The sequence below is a fragment of the Ceratosolen solmsi genome, unplaced genomic scaffold (genome assembly GCF_000503995.2).
Source record: "Ceratosolen solmsi marchali unplaced genomic scaffold, CerSol_1.0 scaffold35, whole genome shotgun sequence".
In the NCBI taxonomy this organism is placed as follows: Eukaryota; Metazoa; Arthropoda; class Insecta; order Hymenoptera; family Agaonidae; genus Ceratosolen; species Ceratosolen solmsi.
Window position 1 is genome coordinate 802,966 of NW_011948423.1, and position 20,959 is coordinate 823,924.

Genomic DNA, 20,959 nt, shown 5'->3' on the forward strand with positions numbered 1-20,959 from the left:
GATAAATTTATACTACATATTTATTGTCTTTTTCAATATCTCAAAATTGTACATTTTTGAAAACACTTAACCATTAAATATATAATTACATACGAAATCATAATTATCAACTATTTAACATTTATATGAGTTTTAATAAAATTTCCAACACTATCCCGAACAATTCATCTTTTAAACATTCAATAAGCCAATTATAGAGCCAAACTTTATTTTTCAACTCCTTTTTTTTCAAGATAACGCATTTCTTAATATTAGAGGAATCTAGAAATGTGTATTATTCAATTCCGTTTATCGATGGATTTGTGGCATTAGAAATGTAGTTATTGTGGTTAACCTGACGAATCGATGAATGTGCTCCCTTAATAACTTGAGGACGGCCAGCTAAAACAGCCGCCAGTTCTTCCTGTTGAGTGAACATTAAAGCAATTAGACATATCGTTACACGGAATTATAATAAGATTACATTAAACGGAACCAAGAAAAAAATCATATTTACGATAGATCATAAAATTTTCGGCAGAGCTTATGGTTCTGCAAGTTTAGAAAAGAAATTTATATTTATATATAATCAATGTAAACATTTGCTCCCAAGTAGATAGATAATTTTGTTCATTTGCTTTTAATAATAAGAACAATCAAATCACTAATAAAGGATAGTTTTACTAGGAGTAAAGAGTAAAAATATGAATTTTGTCATACCAAAAATTGATTTGTAAAGGAATTAAGCCTGAAGATTGCACCACTTAAAGCATTGAATTGTGCACTGGAAATCTCGCGCTTCCCTACAATCAGTACCATCTGTAAGATATAAGAAAGGAATCCTTGAATGCATTCATAATTTGGGATGTAATTTCATGTTTCATCATTATGATTTTACATTAAAAGTAAAGTAAGTAAACGTCTTTTATTTGCCTAAGGTTATTAGGTTATTATTTTTAATTTAAGCGGTTAGTCTTGAGATGTTTTATTTTAATTTTAATGTTCGTGTCTTTTATCATTAATTTCACTTTAATGTTCATGGAATATCTTGTGTAGCTTAACGTTCGGTAAGTATAATACTTTAATTATTTTAATATATTTACGGCATACTATTGTTCATCATATCGCTGGCAATGTTTAAATAAGATATATAAATTCATCACGAAGGTAATAAATAAGCTTATGGGGGTGGGTGGCGCAGGGCGTGGAGCGGGGGGCACAGGGGGTTATTCAAGGACAATAAGAAGGATTGCAGTTGCGTATCTTAATACTTTTAATTTATTAAAAAATATTTAGAAGTATTAAAAAAGAGAAACATACAAATTGTCTAATAATGTTATATTAAATTCTATAAGAAAAATGATAAATGAAGAATTTAATTTTTTCATTATTCGACCACTTTGTATTATAAATATATGATATAAATTGTAATATAAAAAGTACATGAAGAATCATTGCCAAATTGTCATTGCCAAAAAATAATGGAATGATTTAAAATATCATTAAATAAGCATTTTATCGATGTAGTATTTATCGATTTGCTTAGCAATCATTATTAATAATATTATTATTTTCCATTTGCTATAGAAGATTTATTTATTTGTTTAATATTATTGGTCCTCAAAAGGAAACGAATGTAAAATTATGTCTCTTTCATAAAGCAGTTACAGCATAAACATATTTCTCTCGGTATTTTTTCTTAAACAATTTCTGTCAAATTATTTAGCTAATTAAACGATCAATTTTTTATTAATCTAAAATACTACATTTACAAAAAAATTGTATTACATCATCATAGTTAATTTGTTTCTGTTTTTAACCGATTTTGTATTATCCTTGAAAATGTTCATTTTCATATCAATATTGTGTATCTATGATTCATCACTTTTAGCAATATGATGAAATTATATTGTTTGTCAATTTTTCAAAAATTACTTAAGATGAAATTAGTGATGATAATTATATATATAATTTTAAAATTAATTTTCAATTGATGAGACAACTTTACTGTGCATTATTTATTTCTAATACCCTTATTGTTTATTAAATTATTGTTTAGTTGTATTGTTTACGAAAGTGACATTAATTTATGAATGACAGTTTAAAACTAGAATTCCAATTACTTACGAATCATTTGGTTTGCTGTGCTAAATTATTTCAAATGATTTTGCAGTATTTTAACATATTGGCAAAAGTATTAATGAAAAATCATACATAAACTAACAATTTTTGGTTTTAATGCAAGACTTTAACTATATATGGAGCGCAATTATATACATACATACGAGTGAAAAATAATGCTAAAACAAAAAGGACAATAATATTTTATTTGAATTTTAGGTGTAAAACAATGAAGAATATAAGGGCTCGTTATTTTTATCAAACGTCGTATAATTTTTGTATAATGTTGTTGATAATGTTTATTAAATACATGAATGAAGTACTTTGTTTCAAGCGTCACTAATTTCATTTCACTCATTTAAAATTAAATTAGTTATAAAATTCGTTGGATTAGCACGCATCCGTGACATAAAATTCAAATTCATAAAATTCAATAGTTTCAATGTGCAAATTTTCCATAATCACAAAGTATTATTTACGATCATAATTCCAATACTATTTCTTTTTTTCTAGAAATAATGACGTATTATTTATTATTAAATCAATTACATTTATCATTTTTGAATTCGAACGGGACGCTTATGTGACAATTTCTATAATTTATCACCGTTTTGCTAATGTCATGTTACTAAATATATATATATATATATATATATATATATATATTTATATTTATATATATATATAATTATTATATTATTATTATATTATTATATTATATTATTATAATTATTATATAATTATTATAATATATATATATTTATATATGTATATGTATATGAATGAGTGTAGAATCATATTTAATTATTGCAAATAAAATCCCAGCATAAAATTCCAATATATTTGTGATGTAACTAAAGCAAAATTGTGAAAACCAAAATGAATTTTGAACAATGAAATTTTCAGATAATTTGTTTTTTTTTATCCTCGTACACTATTTGTTTGCTACATGTTTATGTTTATCACTAAGCTTCAATCGCTTTATAAATATAATTCTTCGATTGAATATTCTACAGGACACAAGAGCACCATGCTCTTCGTTAATTATAGCGAGAAGAAAAGCAAGTACAGGACTTTTCGTAAAATGTAATTAAAAAATATAATTTATTCCATCAAAAACACGTATGCCAACGTAGAAAATTGCACGTCTATTTCTGGGGAAAATTTGACGCCTGTTGATCACTTAGCGTCACATTGGCGATATTCTTTTCCACATCCGTACCGGCCTTAACTACCACCTCCCTATCGTACACAATCGCTTCATTTACCGTCAAATTTTCCGTTTCATTTATGATGGAGTACATGACCGTGTGACCCTTCGCTCCGTTAATAAGAACGTCAGCCTTCATACTATCGACACTAGTATCGCTCGCTTTACTGTAGCCGACGTCCTCCCAGGCCGCTGACCTCTCGCCACCCTCAAAGCCGCCATAATTCTTGGCACGCAATGCTTCGATAAATGACAAGGACGGCTTGTTGGCTACCGGTGGCAACGGTGCAATATTAATGACCGCAATGAGAAGGAGAGATCTGCCATCAGGACAATTGTCACCGTTGCCAACGCCACCACTACACTTAGCACTAGCCAGCTGCCGGCTCGTTCGGAACTGGAATTTACGCTCGGGACGAAACGTTAAGTTCTTGGGAGCTAAGGTGTCATAGGGGACGGCAGCGACTTTGCGGTGGTGGTGGTGATGATGATGATGATGATGATGATGATGATGATGGTGGTTAAGCGAGGTTGCGGCCACGAGGACATCGACGAGAAGACGGTAAATCGATTCATTGATAACCTTGAGAACCTGCTCGAAGATTGCGATCAGCCGATGGGAGACGCCGAGGAGGGCGCGAGCCATGCGTTTCGGGGCTCGGGATGCCAGATTTGCGGTGCCGTTCACCAGGTGAACGACACGGCGCGTTGTTTCGCGAGTGAAGAGGACTAGCAACTGCTCCAGGTTCGTGGGTCGGGCCTGGTTCTCTGGCTCGGGCAGGCTTAACGACGCCCACAGCTCCTTGGCCTTCTGCAAGGCAAGTTTCGGATCCGTGACTATCTGAAAATTATTCAATTTTGTTCCATTTCGTTATCATGGCACTTAATTTTCAGTTTATTTTACGTGGTTCGCATCGTTGAGATACGAGGGATTGCTCTCAATCGTCAGAGTTTACTTTTAAGCTTTACATTATCCATATCGAGAAGCTCACTTTGGACATAATAGCAAGCTTTGAAGCTATTTCTTCGTTTATTTCATAATTTCGCAAGAGGAATGCGCATACCCGGGATTATTGTATATTTGCATCTCGCTCAATACTGTAGACGATCCTTAGTTTGGAATTTGCGGTGACATTTAAATTGCATCGAGTCTCTATTGCTTTTCAATCAAAACATTTGCGTTTTCGTTGCACGATATTTTCAATCAATAGTTTTCCAAATTAATAGTTATTGTTATTTAACTTTTAAAGCAATTAAACCATCATAAATCCATAATTTTCCATAAGGTTATCGGCCCATCTCACGTAGGTGTGATTTCGTTCGATCGTATAACCTAAGCAACAATAGAGCACACGTAAAGAAAATTGTGTTTTCAAATGGCATTGCGCTTGAAATTTTGTTTAAGAAAGATCGAGACTTTAGTATTTGTCTCTTGGCGAAAGTATCGATCGTGGACATTAAATATCTCGATGATGTCGTTAAATTTATCGTCACTTCAAGTCAAGGACCACAGGTAATCTCAACTAAGAGGTATAATCTCAATGGCAATAGACTCGAATAAAACGCGCAATATTTTTTGAATTTCAATTCGTCTTACTAAAGGGTCTAATGTATTAATTGCAATAGCATAGATATTATTACCAGTTCAGCAACGTAGAGTAGTACATGTATACACTCGGTTCCCTGCTCCTTAAGTGCTCGAGCTTCGGCCAAAGTGCGACGCGTCAACCTTCGCTGGAGTTTGCGCGAGAATCTGGCACCTTTCTCGATCGTTCCGACCGCTTTATTGCTCGTTTCATCGGCGTTGATAGAGTCTGTGCAGGCTGCGATAATGATAAGCACACCCAATGATACATACACGTGTAGTGCCTGTTTATGTTATTGTTAAAGCTCGGGGCTCCCGGGTTCGAGGAGCGAATGAGCTTTTCACGGGATGGTATAGTACGGATAATTGTCCTTTAGTTGTTTTCTTTTGCTCCGACTGACTTTAAACGAGCCAATGAAATTAATTGCTAAAACGCCCATTTTAATATGGGGTATAGTTATCGGCGAATGACATAAAATTTCGCTCAACTGATGTTTTACGTAACGAGAGCGCAAGCAAGCCGTAATTTTCATTTTACAACTTAATTAATCCGATAATTGATATAACGCATAGAGCCGATGACATAAAAACGATGCTGAAAAACATTCGAGAAAGCTTTTTATCGTTTGCACGGATATTATTATAAACTCGGCATCTAATTACGTGTACTTTGTATCGATGGTAGAATATTAGACAAACGAATAATAATAAGACAATAATGAGCATATATTATTGAGATTAGAAGGTATGTCCGGGACGTTAATGATACGCGTGACCGCTTACGATCAATATGAATCGATTGCCTGTTTATTAAAGGCAAAGAGAGCCAAAATATATTGACAACAACTAACTTGCTACCGGGCACTTCTTACTTTCAGCAATTTTATCGGCTGGATCGGCTGGGAGATAGCGATCGACGTATTGGTCGGCAACATTGATGGCACCGACCAGCCTTTCGACAGCTGCATTTGCCGCTTGGCTGCCGATTAATTTGACGCTATCCGCCCTTATCAGCACAGGCTTCACGAATTTGTTATTTACATATTCTCGTGTATTCCAGTACATCTGTAGAAATATATTTATTATTTTCAACGCGCATGTATTGTATTTGTAAAACTTAATGCCTAAATTAGTCGAATAGATAAATCATTAATATAAAAAAGAATATTTAAGAATATATATATATATATATATATATATGTATACATGAGAGTGCAGTGGTAATGATAATTTAGATATAACAATTAATACGTTAATATTTATTACGTGCGTGTGTTTATTACTGCATGTATCCTTTCGCGATTTTGAAATTATTCCTTCCGTACGAGACTCAACTCAGTTGTGGATCCTTGTGTAATCAATCGAATAATTTAAAAATCGCTCAACTCGAATGGTTCTTTTTTCATAAGGAATATCAATATTTCACACTACACACGTATACTCATTCGAGTTTTTATAAAATATAAACTATTAAAATATCGTAAATTACCCGTATTAAAGTATGGGAATCAGTATATGGAATTGGATGTAAAAAAAAAATGGCCAAAAGCTTCATTCAAAATTATTCCTTACTACGGCACTTCATACTTTTGTATATACATACCTCTGTTAAGTTCACAATAAAAATAATAATAATATTTATACATATGCTTATTAAATTATTATTGCTTTTATACAATAAATGATCATTTGAATGAAATTTGCTATTATATTATTATATTATATATTATATTATATTATCGCGTACTTTAAGAAAGATTTTATACTACTGTATTTCATCAATATTTAAAAAAACAACATCACGAACTACTTATTATAATATAATAACTATTATTCTAGTTGTAAAAATATAATTTTATTATTAAAGCCGCAAGTATAAACAAGAAATATACGACTCATAATTATAATACATTTTGTAATGTTGCAGTGCAGTAATCACTATCGAGTAAAAATGTTCTTATCACTAATAAATGTAAATAAACTAGTAAATAACAATCAGTAAAACAAAGTTACATGTAATTGAGGACGAGGAATTATACAAGCTTGTGTATAAACTAGAAGCAACAGACGATTGCACAATGCTGATTTTGATTGTAGTAGTAATCCTTATTCAATGTTACAATAATTAACTCTATTTATCGTATGAGACTAAACACAAGTCGACAAAATTATGCTATAATGAATGTTATTACCGATTTTTATAGACGGACAATGATTTACTGACATTTATCTTATTTTTATAAAATTTTCTTTTTCTCGAACAAGTACATTTTGAATTTATACTTCCTTTTTCTCGGTCCAATGCAAATAATACAATGTTATTACAACATAACGAATTAATTACTCCTTACTTGTTTTTTTTTTGCTTTTTTTTGTTGTTGTTGTTTTTTTGTTGTTTTTTTTTATCACGACAACAAAATATTGTTAATAAATATCATACGCAAAAACATGAAAAACGGCACATGTATTTTTAAAATATTACTTGTCAAAGATTTATTCGAGAGAATAAAATTGCTCAAATTGATTAAACTTTTCCTTAAATATCTATATAAATACATGTGCAATGAATTCAATTTTATACAGCTTCATTTTAACGTAATAAATGTAAGTAATTTGCCATTGTTGAAATCATGCATGCAATAAGATCATTATTTCACTCGCAGCCAATAAATCAATAATATATATATAATTTGATGTCTTGTCTACGCATTTTTTTTTTAACATAATGCTAGTCTTTATTATAATAATAATAATAATAATAATAATGATAATAATAATAATAATGATATAGCGATAATTATTTATATTAAATTATACGACTCAAATGTTCTTATTTTACAATTTAATTTTAATTCGATTATTTTTCTAAGCAAGATTTTAATATGCGTCGCAGTTAATATGAATTAGAAATTGAAGGATAACGCGAACAAGAAAATGCAATTCGTCGTTAAATTTTCTGATAGAAAATCTAACGATTATGAAGAATTAGTTTTAATTATGAAAATGAAACGGAGAGAATTTATGACATAATAACATTGAAACGAACTAAAGATCGGGAATTTTTCACCAACCAAATGTTTATATTTTTTCTAAATCTCCTTATGAAAAGTGCTGATCGTGCATAGATTAAAAATTGCAGAGACGTGTAAAAATAACTTATAACCATTTCCATTTTCTCATATATTATTATAATCTATTAGAATATTGGCATCTATTATATAATTATAATGTACGTGTGAAAAATCATTGCTTATTAATAAAAAGAAAAAAAAAACTATTATGCATTACTTATGTAAGTTAAATATACAGTTTAAGTGTACATAAAACTGAAAAAAGTACTTCAAAGTGCAATATTTTACTCACCGATAATTTTATCATCTATTTTTATAAAAAATAGGCTTCATCAACAGCTATTGAACATAAGATGTTCGGTTAATATTTTATAAATTTGAGCTGATAAATTTTCTTACTGATTTATGCACTGAACTGAATCGTACAGTAGATTTTGATCGAAAATTGGGTTAATGATAATAACGCTTTATACGATCTTCCAAAATACATATTTGAAAGTCGTAGTTATAATAATTTTTAAGGTATCGATTGAATTTCCGCGCATCGGCTGTAAGTGATAACTAAATCAATTTGGGAGCCGATGGAGTTTAAAAGACGATGAGGGACGACGATGAGAAAAATGAAGGAGGACAGAAAGAAACAAGAAAATAGAAACACAAACGCTTAATTGTCTTATCAAATATTCAGTAATAACGCATGTAGGAGGGAATATATATTACGTCAATGATTTTCTAAATCCATCCATGCTTTACCGAGGTTCGACAAGGGAGGATTTTCATACGCCGACTATTGCGTGCGTATATGTGCGTAGAGTGCGCCTTGGAGTTACGTAATAGCCATAATTGGCTGAAGCTACGGGGGCTGGCGGCACATCATTCATAATTTGTTGATTATGCGCGACTTTAAACAATTTGACAGGGCTGTAACTCATTACTTAAAAAGCCGCTGCCAATTGGGTCAGCCAAGTGTATCGGCTATTCCCAGTGGGTCCCAAATGTCCCAGTCTGTACTCACGAGGTGTGGAGGAAGATGCACGGCAGGGACGCGCTGCTCGACAATGTCGATGCCTTTGCAGAGCATTTGATCGATCGTAGAGATCGGCAGGTTGAGGGCCATAATCGCCGGCACCGCCGACGCCGTTGCCATCGCCAGGGACTGTTCCGCCGTTTCGAGACCCCAGTTCATCAATGAGTTTGAGCGCTGTGCAACAAGAGAGACTTTCTTTTAGTGTTGTATTAGCTATTCCAGTTGCTACGTGCTACGCTTGGAGATCAAATCATGTTTCGTCTTTGCTTAAGTGGATTCTAATCTCGGACTTATTATAGATAGTTTACATTAGAATTACAATTACCGAGGGAATCGATCATTACGTTGGCCATTTTAGTACGATCGTAGGATTAGGAGGAGTCGAATTTGCCTTGAAAATTCATTGCGAACGGCGAGATCGACAGGCTCACAACACCACATAACACTCACAATGCAGTTTAAATTTCACGTTCGTCCTATCGTAATTGTGGTAATTGTCCTCGTACGTATGAAAAAAGCAATTTTAATATTTCCTTTGGCACATAATTCCATAATTATTTATAAATTGTGCGAGTAAGATTATGGGCCGCAATTATTGATTAATAATAATTTTCAAAGTAAATGATATTGTAAGTCAGTAGATCTTTCCTTACTTGCCACTTCTTTCATTAAATGAAACACAAGTCGTATCTATTTTATCGGAGTCGAAGAGCATAAATACTTTTTCTAAAGAAACATTAATCACACGTATGCTCGATGGTGTATGTGCAGCATAAGTTTTGCAGTATTCATTCGGCGGTACTCGGTTTATTCGACTCCCAAGTCGTCGTTATTGATTTGCTCTCTTCCAGCGTCCATTAAACACGCCCGATCCTTTTAATTTACTCTATTTGCGTCATCTTCTACCGAAGAATATTTTTCAGTTTAATTTGACGAACATAGCAGTATCGTTTGCCTATAGCGATAATTACAAATTTATGGAAAATTTTATCAAATACAGCCAATGACTCGATAATTTTGATCGACAAGAGAAATTTTAATGCACAGAATAATTACAATAAAGTATTCCATCTTCAATAAATAATAAGATGAGCAGAGTAAGCAGAAACACGTGTGCCGATAACTCATTACTTGTGCTGACATTTTATTTACGCTAGATGCCCGATAACGCAATCGATAGCCATATTGTATATTCTAACTTTATTAACGTTTTAACAATTAAAAAGAATATAATCTCATGTGACTAATGCATCGTGATATTTTAAAAAAATATCACTACGACAATCTTCGATTCGCATTGCCACGAGCTTTCTCCACATTCGATATTTAAGAGCTTTTCAATCTAATATACGCGAGCAGTGAATTGACAAATGCGCCCAGCATTAAACATCATCGTCATCATCATCATCATTATTATTATCATCATTATCATCATCGGAAGCATTATATGTAACTCTATTGGAACGAGATTAGATGGACTAATTAAAAGCGACGTGACCTCTTACCTTATTATTTTACGGAATTTCGTTCGGTACAAAAGAGTGCGAGGGTGTTAGCTAGTAGTTGCACAGTCGCCGACGCATTCAATTAATCATATAAATAATAGTAAATCATATAAAAGGCAAATTCGACTCGCCAATTTACCTCGGGCATTAACGGCGTGAGCCTCACCTTTATTTTCTCGTAGACAGTGCCGGCGATGCCGATGCCACTCTCGACGATCGGGAAGTTAGAGATCCTCGCCACGGATTCGAGCTGGAGCTCCGTGTGTCGCCTCTTGAAGCCCGGGCGCGCCATTTTCGTCTAGGTGCAGCGGTGCCGCGTACGACTTCTCTTCTTCGCTCGCGTGAATCTCGCAAGCGCGCGAGTCCGTTTCCGGCCTGCGTGGGCAAAAAGAATATAGTGCGTACAATCTTGTAGCGAATGTGCCGGGGTGGGGGGCAGGGGGCTGTAATGGTAGTACTTTAAGGAGATGCTGATGCTGCGGTTCTCCTTCCGAAGTTGCACTGGGCTTCACTGGGGAGTGGAAGAGGAGCGAAACAGCACGCGGGAATAGGGCGCGGGACGCACGGCCGAACGTGAATTCCTTGAGGTGCAGTTTGTAAGCTCCGAGGCGATGTATTACCCGGGGCCTGTTCGAGTGGCGCTGTCGTTATTGGGCAGCAAGAGTAACGATGACTGATGGCAAAAATGCTAAATAGAAGGAAGCGTAGCGAGAGCCGCGCCGAAACTTATATCGTCGCAATGATTTATTTATTAAGAAATATCGCTGCTAGCCAATCATTATGATGCTGATAGCGATTCATGCATCTAGAGTCTAAAGTTTCTTAACTTTGATGTTTAAATGTAAAAAGTGGAAGCGGACGCTTTATTTTCTTAAATGATGTTTCGTACGAGTGGCGTAGAAAAATTTATTTCAAAATTATGAGAATCTTTTATACGCGCAGCACGGGAGAGCGGGAGGGGAGGATGCTTTCGCAATTTATTGGTTTACTCGGACTGATAAATATTTTAAACGTGCAAAGTTTGTAAATAATGTTCGGTACATTTCTACGTAGAATAAATAACATAAAAATTGCGCTGATTATATGGATGCACGTGTAGATTGCTATTCTTTACATCATACAAAATATAAAAATATTGATACATATGTTAATATAGTATTGCAGGATAATATAATACGAGTCGATGTTAGTAGGGGCAATGGGATTATACGTTAAATTAAAAAAATTATATTGTAATAAATCTTCTGTAATTTTTCAGATGTAAAATAGGACTTACCAATATGATAATTTGGCCACGTTTTATTACAAAATGGCATTTCGGTATTTTTCTAACTTTATAACTAGTCAGAACTAGTAACTAACTGACTTTGATATTATTTTTTAAGTGAAAAGTTGACTTGAAACTCAACTTAATATCTGATTTTGATTTAATCGAATAGTTAGGTAGGTGTAACAAGTCTCATAATTGTTCGTCCTTTTATTACGTACTATTTATTTTTATTTTTATTTTTTTTGATCAAGCAATGTCTCTCTATTATACGAGCTCGCAGAAAATTGGCAACATTTTTGAAATTCAACAAGCCTGCAAATAATTGAATTGTATATCTTACACTAGTTTATTTAAGATATTAAATGATAAAAAAATAACGTTTGATTAATATTTATAAAGTAAGCTGCAATTATAAAAAAATTGATATAATGGAAAGTAATAAACTTCTACATGTAATGTATTTTATCCTTGAGTTTTTTTCTGTAAAATATGTATTATATAATTTTTTTGTTTTTCTTTTTTTTTTTTTTTTTGTTATCAATTGTGTGGATGTACTATAATTATTTCATAAATTTGCATGTATTTGGTGTCAAGTTTAGTTTGCTAACTGATAATATAGAAATATATAATATCTTCTCTAAAATGTGGAAAACTTTTAGAAAAATTTTATTGCTTAAAGCACCATTTCCTGTTTTTATTATGATAAGAATTGTGATTATTTTCAAGTTATTGGGAGATTGTTTAGTGTAATGTTGTGACTAATTATAAATATTTACTAAATAATTTCTACTCATATAAACAGTATAGAAGATTTATTTCATTTTTGGTAATTAACAAAATTACGCGCAATAAGTGCATAAATGCATAACAAATATGATTTATTAACCTAATAAAAATGGCTTCGATTTATAAATAAATATTTTATTCTATCCTCATAATTATATGAATGAAATAATAAAAAATTAATTAATGTAAAAGTATACATGTAATAATTAATTTGTATCATTGTATCATTTGGATTTTGTACCAAATAATTATTTTCTATAGATAATCGTAACATTGCAGTAGTATAGAATAGTGAAATTGTAAATTTTCATAAGTAAACAATGCACGAGACTAAAATTTTGATAAATTTGAAATCATATTATACCAGTGAATTCGAAAATTACAAATAAAGGATCGATATTTCAATTAATTTTAATTATTATATTTTCAATTGATTTGCCTAAGAGAAGTCATCCTCGAAGTTGTTCTTGTCATAAAATCATTGCAAATATACCTTTATTGCATTAAATACTTTTATTCAATATGTTATTAAATTCTAATTTAGACATGTTTTGTCTCGTTCTCAAAATTGTCTATTTTTCCTTATTTATATTAGCCTTTGCAAGAGATTAATTAAAATCACATACATAAAATCAAATATACTTTTATGTTAAATAGTGAAACTTTATTTAATATCTAATATCTAATTGTAGTATAACTAGTATTACGAATTATTTGGTTTTATCTATTAAAAATAATTGCGTTCATAAATTCATTGCCTAATAATAAATTATTCATAAGACGAATAAATAATCATAATTATTAGATTTTTATTATTCTTATGGCATAATTTCACTACTAACAAATAGTTTTGAGAAAGAATAAATTCTTCCGAGTTATGTTCGATTTTGTAATTTAATTTTAAGTAATGGAACGTCGCCATATTCTGGCAATTGAATGGTTTCGTTTTAATTCATAATTTCGAATTTGTCGAACAAATAAAACTGTACTAATAACACCTTATAATTACTAAACTGTAAAGGTAGCACGTATAAGTAATAAAAATATTTTGTCGCGAATCTTAACGTTCCTAAACAATGTACTCGTCAGCTCATGAAATTTCCGGGGAATATATTTTCTAAAATGAAAACGTATTTCCTTTTCCTTTGTAACTATTTCAGGAAATTTATTCGTCGTATTTATCGCTCCTAGTGTCCTCGAAATTCATAATCCGTTAAAATTACGACGAATTAGAAATTGGACGGACTGCATAAGCAGACAGGAGTGAGAAACGACGTAACCGCACGTGTTTGCTATATAATAAATTTTTGCAAGACGCCATCGTTTTGCATTGCCTTTGCGTACGTGCAAAATCACGCATCCTCTTTGATCTACACGAGTAGCACGCGGAGTTCATATGCTTGCGCTTGTTTCTGTGTTGGGGAGGCTGACGATAAGAAAGGTTATAATGTCAAGCTGCAGGATATTACTCGACAAATGGTGGTTAATGTCGAGGCTAATGTGTGTGTATATAAGAAGACTGGCGCGCATGCGCGCAAAGTCTATTTAAGATTTTTGCGAGGTAATTACTCACTGGACCCGCGAATGATCTTTTATCCCGGTTTTGTGGATGCGACAAGCCATTACGGCCGTTTCGAGTAGTTTACAAAGAGTTAAAATAAAAATGTTGCCTTATAGTGAAGATTAGATTAAGCTTGGATACCGTTTACGCGAAACTGAATGCATAATCACAAACTGATAATACGTACAGGCAAAATTTGCCTTTAAAAACATATTGAAAATGAATATTTGGCAATATTCTTATCTAATACATTATATTCTTTTTTTTTTCCTTTTCATAATGTAAGACAAAATATTTATGCTTTTTTATATTAAACATTTGAAGAATATTGAGATTAATAAATAAAGATCTTGAACAAATGTCTACTTAAACTTGTCAAACAAACTTTATAATTATATAATTCAAATATAACCGTTTGACAGTTGTATAAAATGGTAATCAATGCGTTTCGATCGATAAACCCGAAATTATTATTTTATTTTGAAGAAATAAGGGAATTGTGATAGGTATGAAGTAATTATAATTGTTGCTTTTCATGAAAGCAAACAAAAATTCAGTATAATTATCAGACAATTTAGCATACATTATTTTTAGTGCTGGTTATACGATAACATTTATGGTTTCGGTGTTTGCATTAATTTGTGTGAAATTTAAAAATATAATGTACGGAATGATACATTTCTGTAAATAAATTATCACTATCTTATAAATTTAGTGTATATATCTAAGTCATGTGCTGAATTGAAAATTACACGAAAAAATTATAAAAAATTTTTACATGATATTGAATTATTATTTAAAAAAATTTTTAAATTAAAACAACATTATCGCATGGCCAAAAAATTGTAGTTTTGCGAGGAAAATTTTTTCGATTGCTGAAAAAATGCCATACACTATATTGATTTTGAAATTATTTATAAAATAGAAGATTTTTCAATTTAAATATTATATTTAATATAAATAAATTAATCTTATTTAATCATTAAAATTCTATTAAGCCTTACAACATTTCCTTATTTATATTCATCAAAATTCGATAATCGCTTTAAAATAAATACGACATAGTAAAAATTCTTTATTTAATGTTAAATATTTAAATTTACACGATAGGCTAGTTAAAATATATTATTATTAAAATATATTAATTAATCATTCAAGTATTAAGAGCGTAATATTATTCCTATTTAGTTATCTGTATTTACATATATTAATCTTATATTTATATTTTAATACGTAAGTGTTCAATAGAGTAATCAATACTGCAAAAAAAGCTATTTTTTGTTAAAAACATTTTTATATCATACGTTTAAATTTATTACACTGAAGTTATTTATTATCGATTTTTATTTTTATGAGATTTCATAATTATTTTATATAAGTAAATCGTAAATACATCTATAAAAATGTTTTTTTAAATATTTCGCAAGTATCTTTAAGTACATTTGTTACGAAACCATTTTAGTGATTTTAATCGATGCGATTATGTATAAAAAAATTGTAAAATTATCATTTGTGGATGACGTTGATAAGTCTAATCTTATAAACACCTCTGTTCAATACAAAGTTCTTCAACATATCTAATTAGATATAATTTGTTTGCTTGGTACATTTATTCTTAATGAATAAAAGTAATATCTCTTTACGCAAATTTATGCTAGAAATCGTATAATAATTTATTTTAACAGATCACGTGCTCATAACATTTTTAATGAGGCTGAAGAAAACGAGCAATGTTAATTGTAAACAAAAATTGATAGCATCCCGACTGTGGTACAAAACGTCATAGAAATATTAATTAAATGATTCAATATCTTGGAGAGAGCAAATATTCCAGAACATTATTTATAAGAATGGTTTAATTGATTACTCTTTAACGTTTATAAGTTTTTTTATTAAGATTTTAGTATTGACTGTAGCAAACAAAGTAATGATTCGATTAAAAAAAATTCATTATTAAATTAATGAAAATATATACATTGTATTTATTTTATCCGTAAAGAAACGAATATAGAATTTGATCTTAAATATAAATTAAAACAAAAAAATAAATAAATGGGGATTGATATTATAGGTATATATGTATAAGTGAGAGTTAATAGATAGTAATGCATACACTGTATATAGTATTATTATTATAGTATTATATTATATTATATTATATTATATTATATTATATTATATTATATTATAGTATTATTATTTATTATGTTTATTCATGTTTTTCATAAAAATATTAAATAAAAAATCAAGTTTAATTTAAAATTTTATAATTTATTTACAATAACTTTATTATATTTTGCATCGCTTCCCAATTTTGAAGCAATTAAAAAGCGTCTTTCTCATTTTCTACGAATTTGCATCTAGGCATCTCTGTACGTGCTGAATTATATTTTCAATATGTATTAGTCTATTATAATTATAAATTTTACTCAATTTGTATCTTTGTTTTTTACTGTACACATTAAATGTCAATTTATCTTACGGCCCTCGATTATTATGAGCGGAAAGTAATATATAAACAAATTTTTATTGATGGGCCATGATAATATAGGTAAAAAGAAAACCTATTTATAATTATGTTTTAAATAGCGAAAATTTTATAAATACTCCTCGTATAACACGTTTTCCATAAAATATATATTTACTATTTATTTTACAGTAAGAAGAGAAGCAGCGGAAAGTCTTGTATAAATTGAATTAAATATAATGATTATGCAGCTGTATAATGTTGGTAGTATGTCTTGAGTAAATTGTATTTAGATTAAATTGTTAATAGAAGAAATAAATAAGATACTCGTGGAATGAAAAATTTAGTAAATAACATAATGAAAAAAAAAGTAGAAATATTTTTTACTAACTGATTTTATTTTGTGCAAAATTTATGCGAGTTTTAGAGAATTTTTCTTAACGAATAGGAAAAGAATGTTAAGGGTTAAAGAGGTTAAGTTAATCTACGAACATTATCATTTATTATTATATTGGACCAGTGATACAAGTGTATATTTGTAAATTTTCATTCCCACAGAAAGATAAAAAAATAAAGAAATAACATTAAAAACTGTCCTTTATATATCAATTTGAAGAATAACCATTTAATATATTCTCTTTCAATGTAAAATTAATTAAAAATAACTATAATATTGAAACCAGAGGTGAATATATAATCAGTAATGATTTTATAATAAAACAATACTAGTAGAAACTAAGTTGAAAATATTAAATTTACTGTTTCTATAAATGTTCTATAAATCTTTTATTTAGAACACAATTTTTATAATAAAAATGGATTTACGGTTTCATGCATATAAATTGATAAGATAAATGAATTTAATCAATTTATAAATATATCGGTATTATAGAAATAGACATAAAAACAATTAAAAAACTATCAAAGATTTTAATAATAATATAATTAGTTTTATTATATTCATAAGGTATAAATTTATTGATTAATTGACATTTAATGTTTGAAGTAAATTTATTACTAAAGGTATTTCTAAAGATTTTTTTCATTGAAAAGCATTAATGCTATATTTAAAGAATGATAATAATAATCACAGAAATATCAAATATTATTCGTAGGTTATTTCAGGGGAGCATTTTTTTAATTCATGTTTTGCTGTGGATAATGTTATTTATGCCAAAGTTATCTGAAATCCAAAAAGCAAAATGATTTCGTTAGTATATATTTCTGTCTCGTGATTAATTCATCGGATTTCCGAACTATAAAATTTCGATTTGCGTGATAACAACGGCTATTTTTCCAATCATAAAATTGAGAATTGATGTTCAAATAAAAAAACCAAACGATCGAGCATTAAATTTTTATGATTAAGATGAACGTGTAAAATTAAGAAAATTTATAGAGCTTATAAGAAATCGTAATCATCTTACTGAGAAAATTTTATTTTCCGAAAAGTTTTTTTAAGTCTTTAATACTTGCTTAGATCTAGCTAAAATTTTTTTCTTAATACACATACGAGCGCATTATCTTAATTTATTAAGGATTGTTATTTATAAGTATTAACTTATTTTTCCGATCGAACATAGTAAACTTTTAAATTTACTTTCTCCAAATGGGAATTGCTGCATTGTTTCTTTTCTTGGCGACGATTGCTTATGATTGTTTACATAATGTAAGAATTTTGATCATAAAACATATTATTTCATAAGTAATGTATAACTTGATATATTTTTTAACAAGATTTGTTAAACGACGTTTTTCACCTATCCTATTAATTAAAATTTTAGCTATTATTTATTAGTCTAATAATGGTGCTTTAATCAAACTAGCAATAACAATTTAATGATTTCATTTCTGAAATTAACATCGGTCTGTGCTAAATAGACGCTCGCTATGATTTTTTGTTTTGCCGAGATTTTTGATAATTATCCCCTCAATAATTATAAATTTTTAATAATTACCGTAATATGTTCATGCGATCATTAGAACTTGCTTTTATGGAATTATTTTTATTTTTAACTACAAAAATGGCACAAAAAAATAAGTATAATGACGCAAAAGAATTTTCTTTGAATTGAAAATATTAAACCACAGCTCGATAAACCACACAATAAGTTAATATTAATTATTTAATAGCAAGTATTCAATTGATTGCCTATATATTTAAACAAAAACAACGACTCTTGTTTTAATTTGCAATTAAATTTTTACAATTCAACATACTTATCCACATGTACGTGTATAATAGTGGTCTCTAAAATACATGGATGAAAAATAAATAAATGATCGTATTGCGCATGTGTTAGGGATTGTGTACAGTTTTGTTAAACCACGTACCTGAATTTTCATATTTGCACGAGTTCTTTTCCTCCAGTTTATTGAAAGTGAAATATTCCCCGTGACTATTTGTGAAAAGGTTTACAATAATGTAATACTAATATAATACTCAACAATACAACATATTTGCATTTATGATCCGTTCGAATAATACTCGAAATTTGAATTTCCTACCATCGATTTCGTCTAGTTACGAACCATTAATAGAAATAATTCATAATATTGATTATAATGTAATCTGTCACTTTTGAAACAATATCTTAACATAAGGACATAAGTGCGATAATGGATAATATAAACGATATTGAAAAGATAAACAAATCATGCATTTAAATATAATTGCCTTTTCTTCTTCGTAGACTTTAAAAATCATGGCTATTGCGCTACTTCAAAATCTAGAGATTCTGGATGTCTTTTTACGCATTTTATTACCATTCGATTAACTTATTTATAATTCAATGTATACACGCAAGATAAGTATTTTATAAAGCACAAGTGCCGATAGATTTTAAATATCGAAGAAGAAGAGTACTCGAAATATTTCCGAATAGTGTAATAGCAAGTAATCGGAGAACATAAGGCATTACATAAGTGTAAGATAGAGTACCTCCGTCTTTACTTATTGTCATAAAGACGAGCGAGTTACATGGATTGAGATATGCTAATACTATATGTAAAATAATCGCGCATTTCCATTAGTGTCGAAATAAAAAAAAGTAATATGCCGTTAATATGAGCTGAGATGTAGACGAGAGAATAATATAAAATCAATTATAAATCTGCTATTAATGGCCTCACTTTCATATTGAAGAAAGAAGAATTATGGACAGCCGTTAATCCCCTCACATTGGCGATACGGAGAGAAGCTTTGGATTTGTAAAATCTCACCGTTATAATACATCGTTCGACATGATAACTGGCACGTGCGAGCGAAAGGTATACACTCTCGAGTCTTCGAGGCTCATTCTCAGGCTCACCCAAAGGATTTCGAATTGGGCCAAAAGTGCGGGGTAGCATCGCGCGGCTGGGGTGAATCCGGGGGCAGGGGGGTTAATGATGAGGGACGATGGTGATGGTGATGGTGATGGTGGTGGTGGTGGTGGTGGTGGTGGTGGTGGCGGTGGTGGTGGGGTTGTGGGGTGCGGTGAAGAAAATTTAATACCGTGATTGAGTTAATAAAAGTGTTGTTACCTTGAAGGTGATGGTAGTAGGCAGCGAAACGCGGTGGGGGAGGATGTCGAGCAAAACACCCCTTGGCTCAGGCGTTGCAAATTACGCAATGGCCAGCTCTAACTCGTTCCTCTTAGCCTTTGGCGTTTAGCTGGCAAACACGTTGTCGACTGCACGTTACGCGCGACCGTCGCCTACGGAATATCTCATCTGCTTGACCTATGACATATCGATTACGTTGCGCTCTGCTCTTTTCGATCTTACGCTAATTCTCACACACACACTCTCTCTCTCTCTCTCTCTCTCTCTTTCTCTCTCCCTCTCTCTCTGGTCGTCCCCTCATTATCGCGTCGTCTCTCTCCCACTGTTTTTTTCGTCTCGGCGCTAAGTGACCAGCGGGCGGAAAGGGGCCGCTCACCGCCCTCCACCGTCCTCAGCTCACCGACTCTCTCTATCTCACACTTGATGTATCTCGGCCTGTGACGCGCAAACCTCTTTTTCGGCTCTCTTTTTTTTTCTTTTATACATTAATCGGCGCGCACGCACGGACTATGCGCGCTAGGTGCATGCACGCGCAATCATCGCGATAAGCGTGCCTCGGTTTCGTAGGCGGACGAACGCACTGCCGTTCGTCCTGCGTTCGCCACGTTTTTATCTATCTCGGTTATCGTCTTTTTGCCGACGTGCGATATCACTTTGGTTCTCGAGTTGGATGGCTGAGATTTGGTTTCCTGATTATATAGGCTAGCGGGGATTAATATGCGAGCCTATGGACGCGGCGCGATACTTTTTGTTTTGTTTTGTTTAGCGTGCTCATGTGATGTCCTTGTTGAATTCGCAGGATGAAGAATGACGTTTTGGAGGTACCAGCGC

At 31.1% G+C, this 20,959-nt stretch overlaps 1 protein-coding gene across 1 annotated transcript; it reads right to left on the reverse strand.

The window, feature by feature from the left end:
* Positions 1-202: 202 nt before the first annotated feature.
* Lsd-1 (lipid storage droplet-1) lies at positions 203-20,385 on the reverse strand. The gene is made up of 8 exons (XM_011499452.1): positions 20,108-20,385; positions 10,665-10,873; positions 8,982-9,167; positions 5,768-5,960; positions 4,952-5,133; positions 3,894-4,151; positions 700-798; positions 203-403 (listed from the first exon to the last, which is right to left on the reverse strand). The coding sequence occupies exons 2-8, from the start codon at positions 10,788-10,790 to the stop codon at positions 275-277; spliced, it is 1,173 nt and encodes a 390-aa protein (XP_011497754.1). The 5' UTR covers positions 10,791-10,873; positions 20,108-20,385; the 3' UTR covers positions 203-274.
* Between the last annotated feature and the right edge of the window lie 574 nt (positions 20,386-20,959).

What these genes read in the sequence shown, in the direction of transcription:
- Lsd-1 (XM_011499452.1), bottom strand. Translation starts at nt 10,790, where the DNA reads ATGGCGCGCCCGGGCTTCAAGAGGCGACACACGGAGCTCCAGCTCGAA. An exon ending in AGCCGATAAAATTGCTGAAA is followed by an intron (nt 5,134 to 5,767) that starts GTAAGAAGTGCC and finishes TCATTATCGCAG; the next exon opens with CCTGCACAGACTCTATCAAC. An exon ending in TCTTCGAGCAGGTTCTCAAG is followed by an intron (nt 799 to 3,893) that starts GTTATCAATGAA and finishes TATATCTTACAG; the next exon opens with ATGGTACTGATTGTAGGGAA.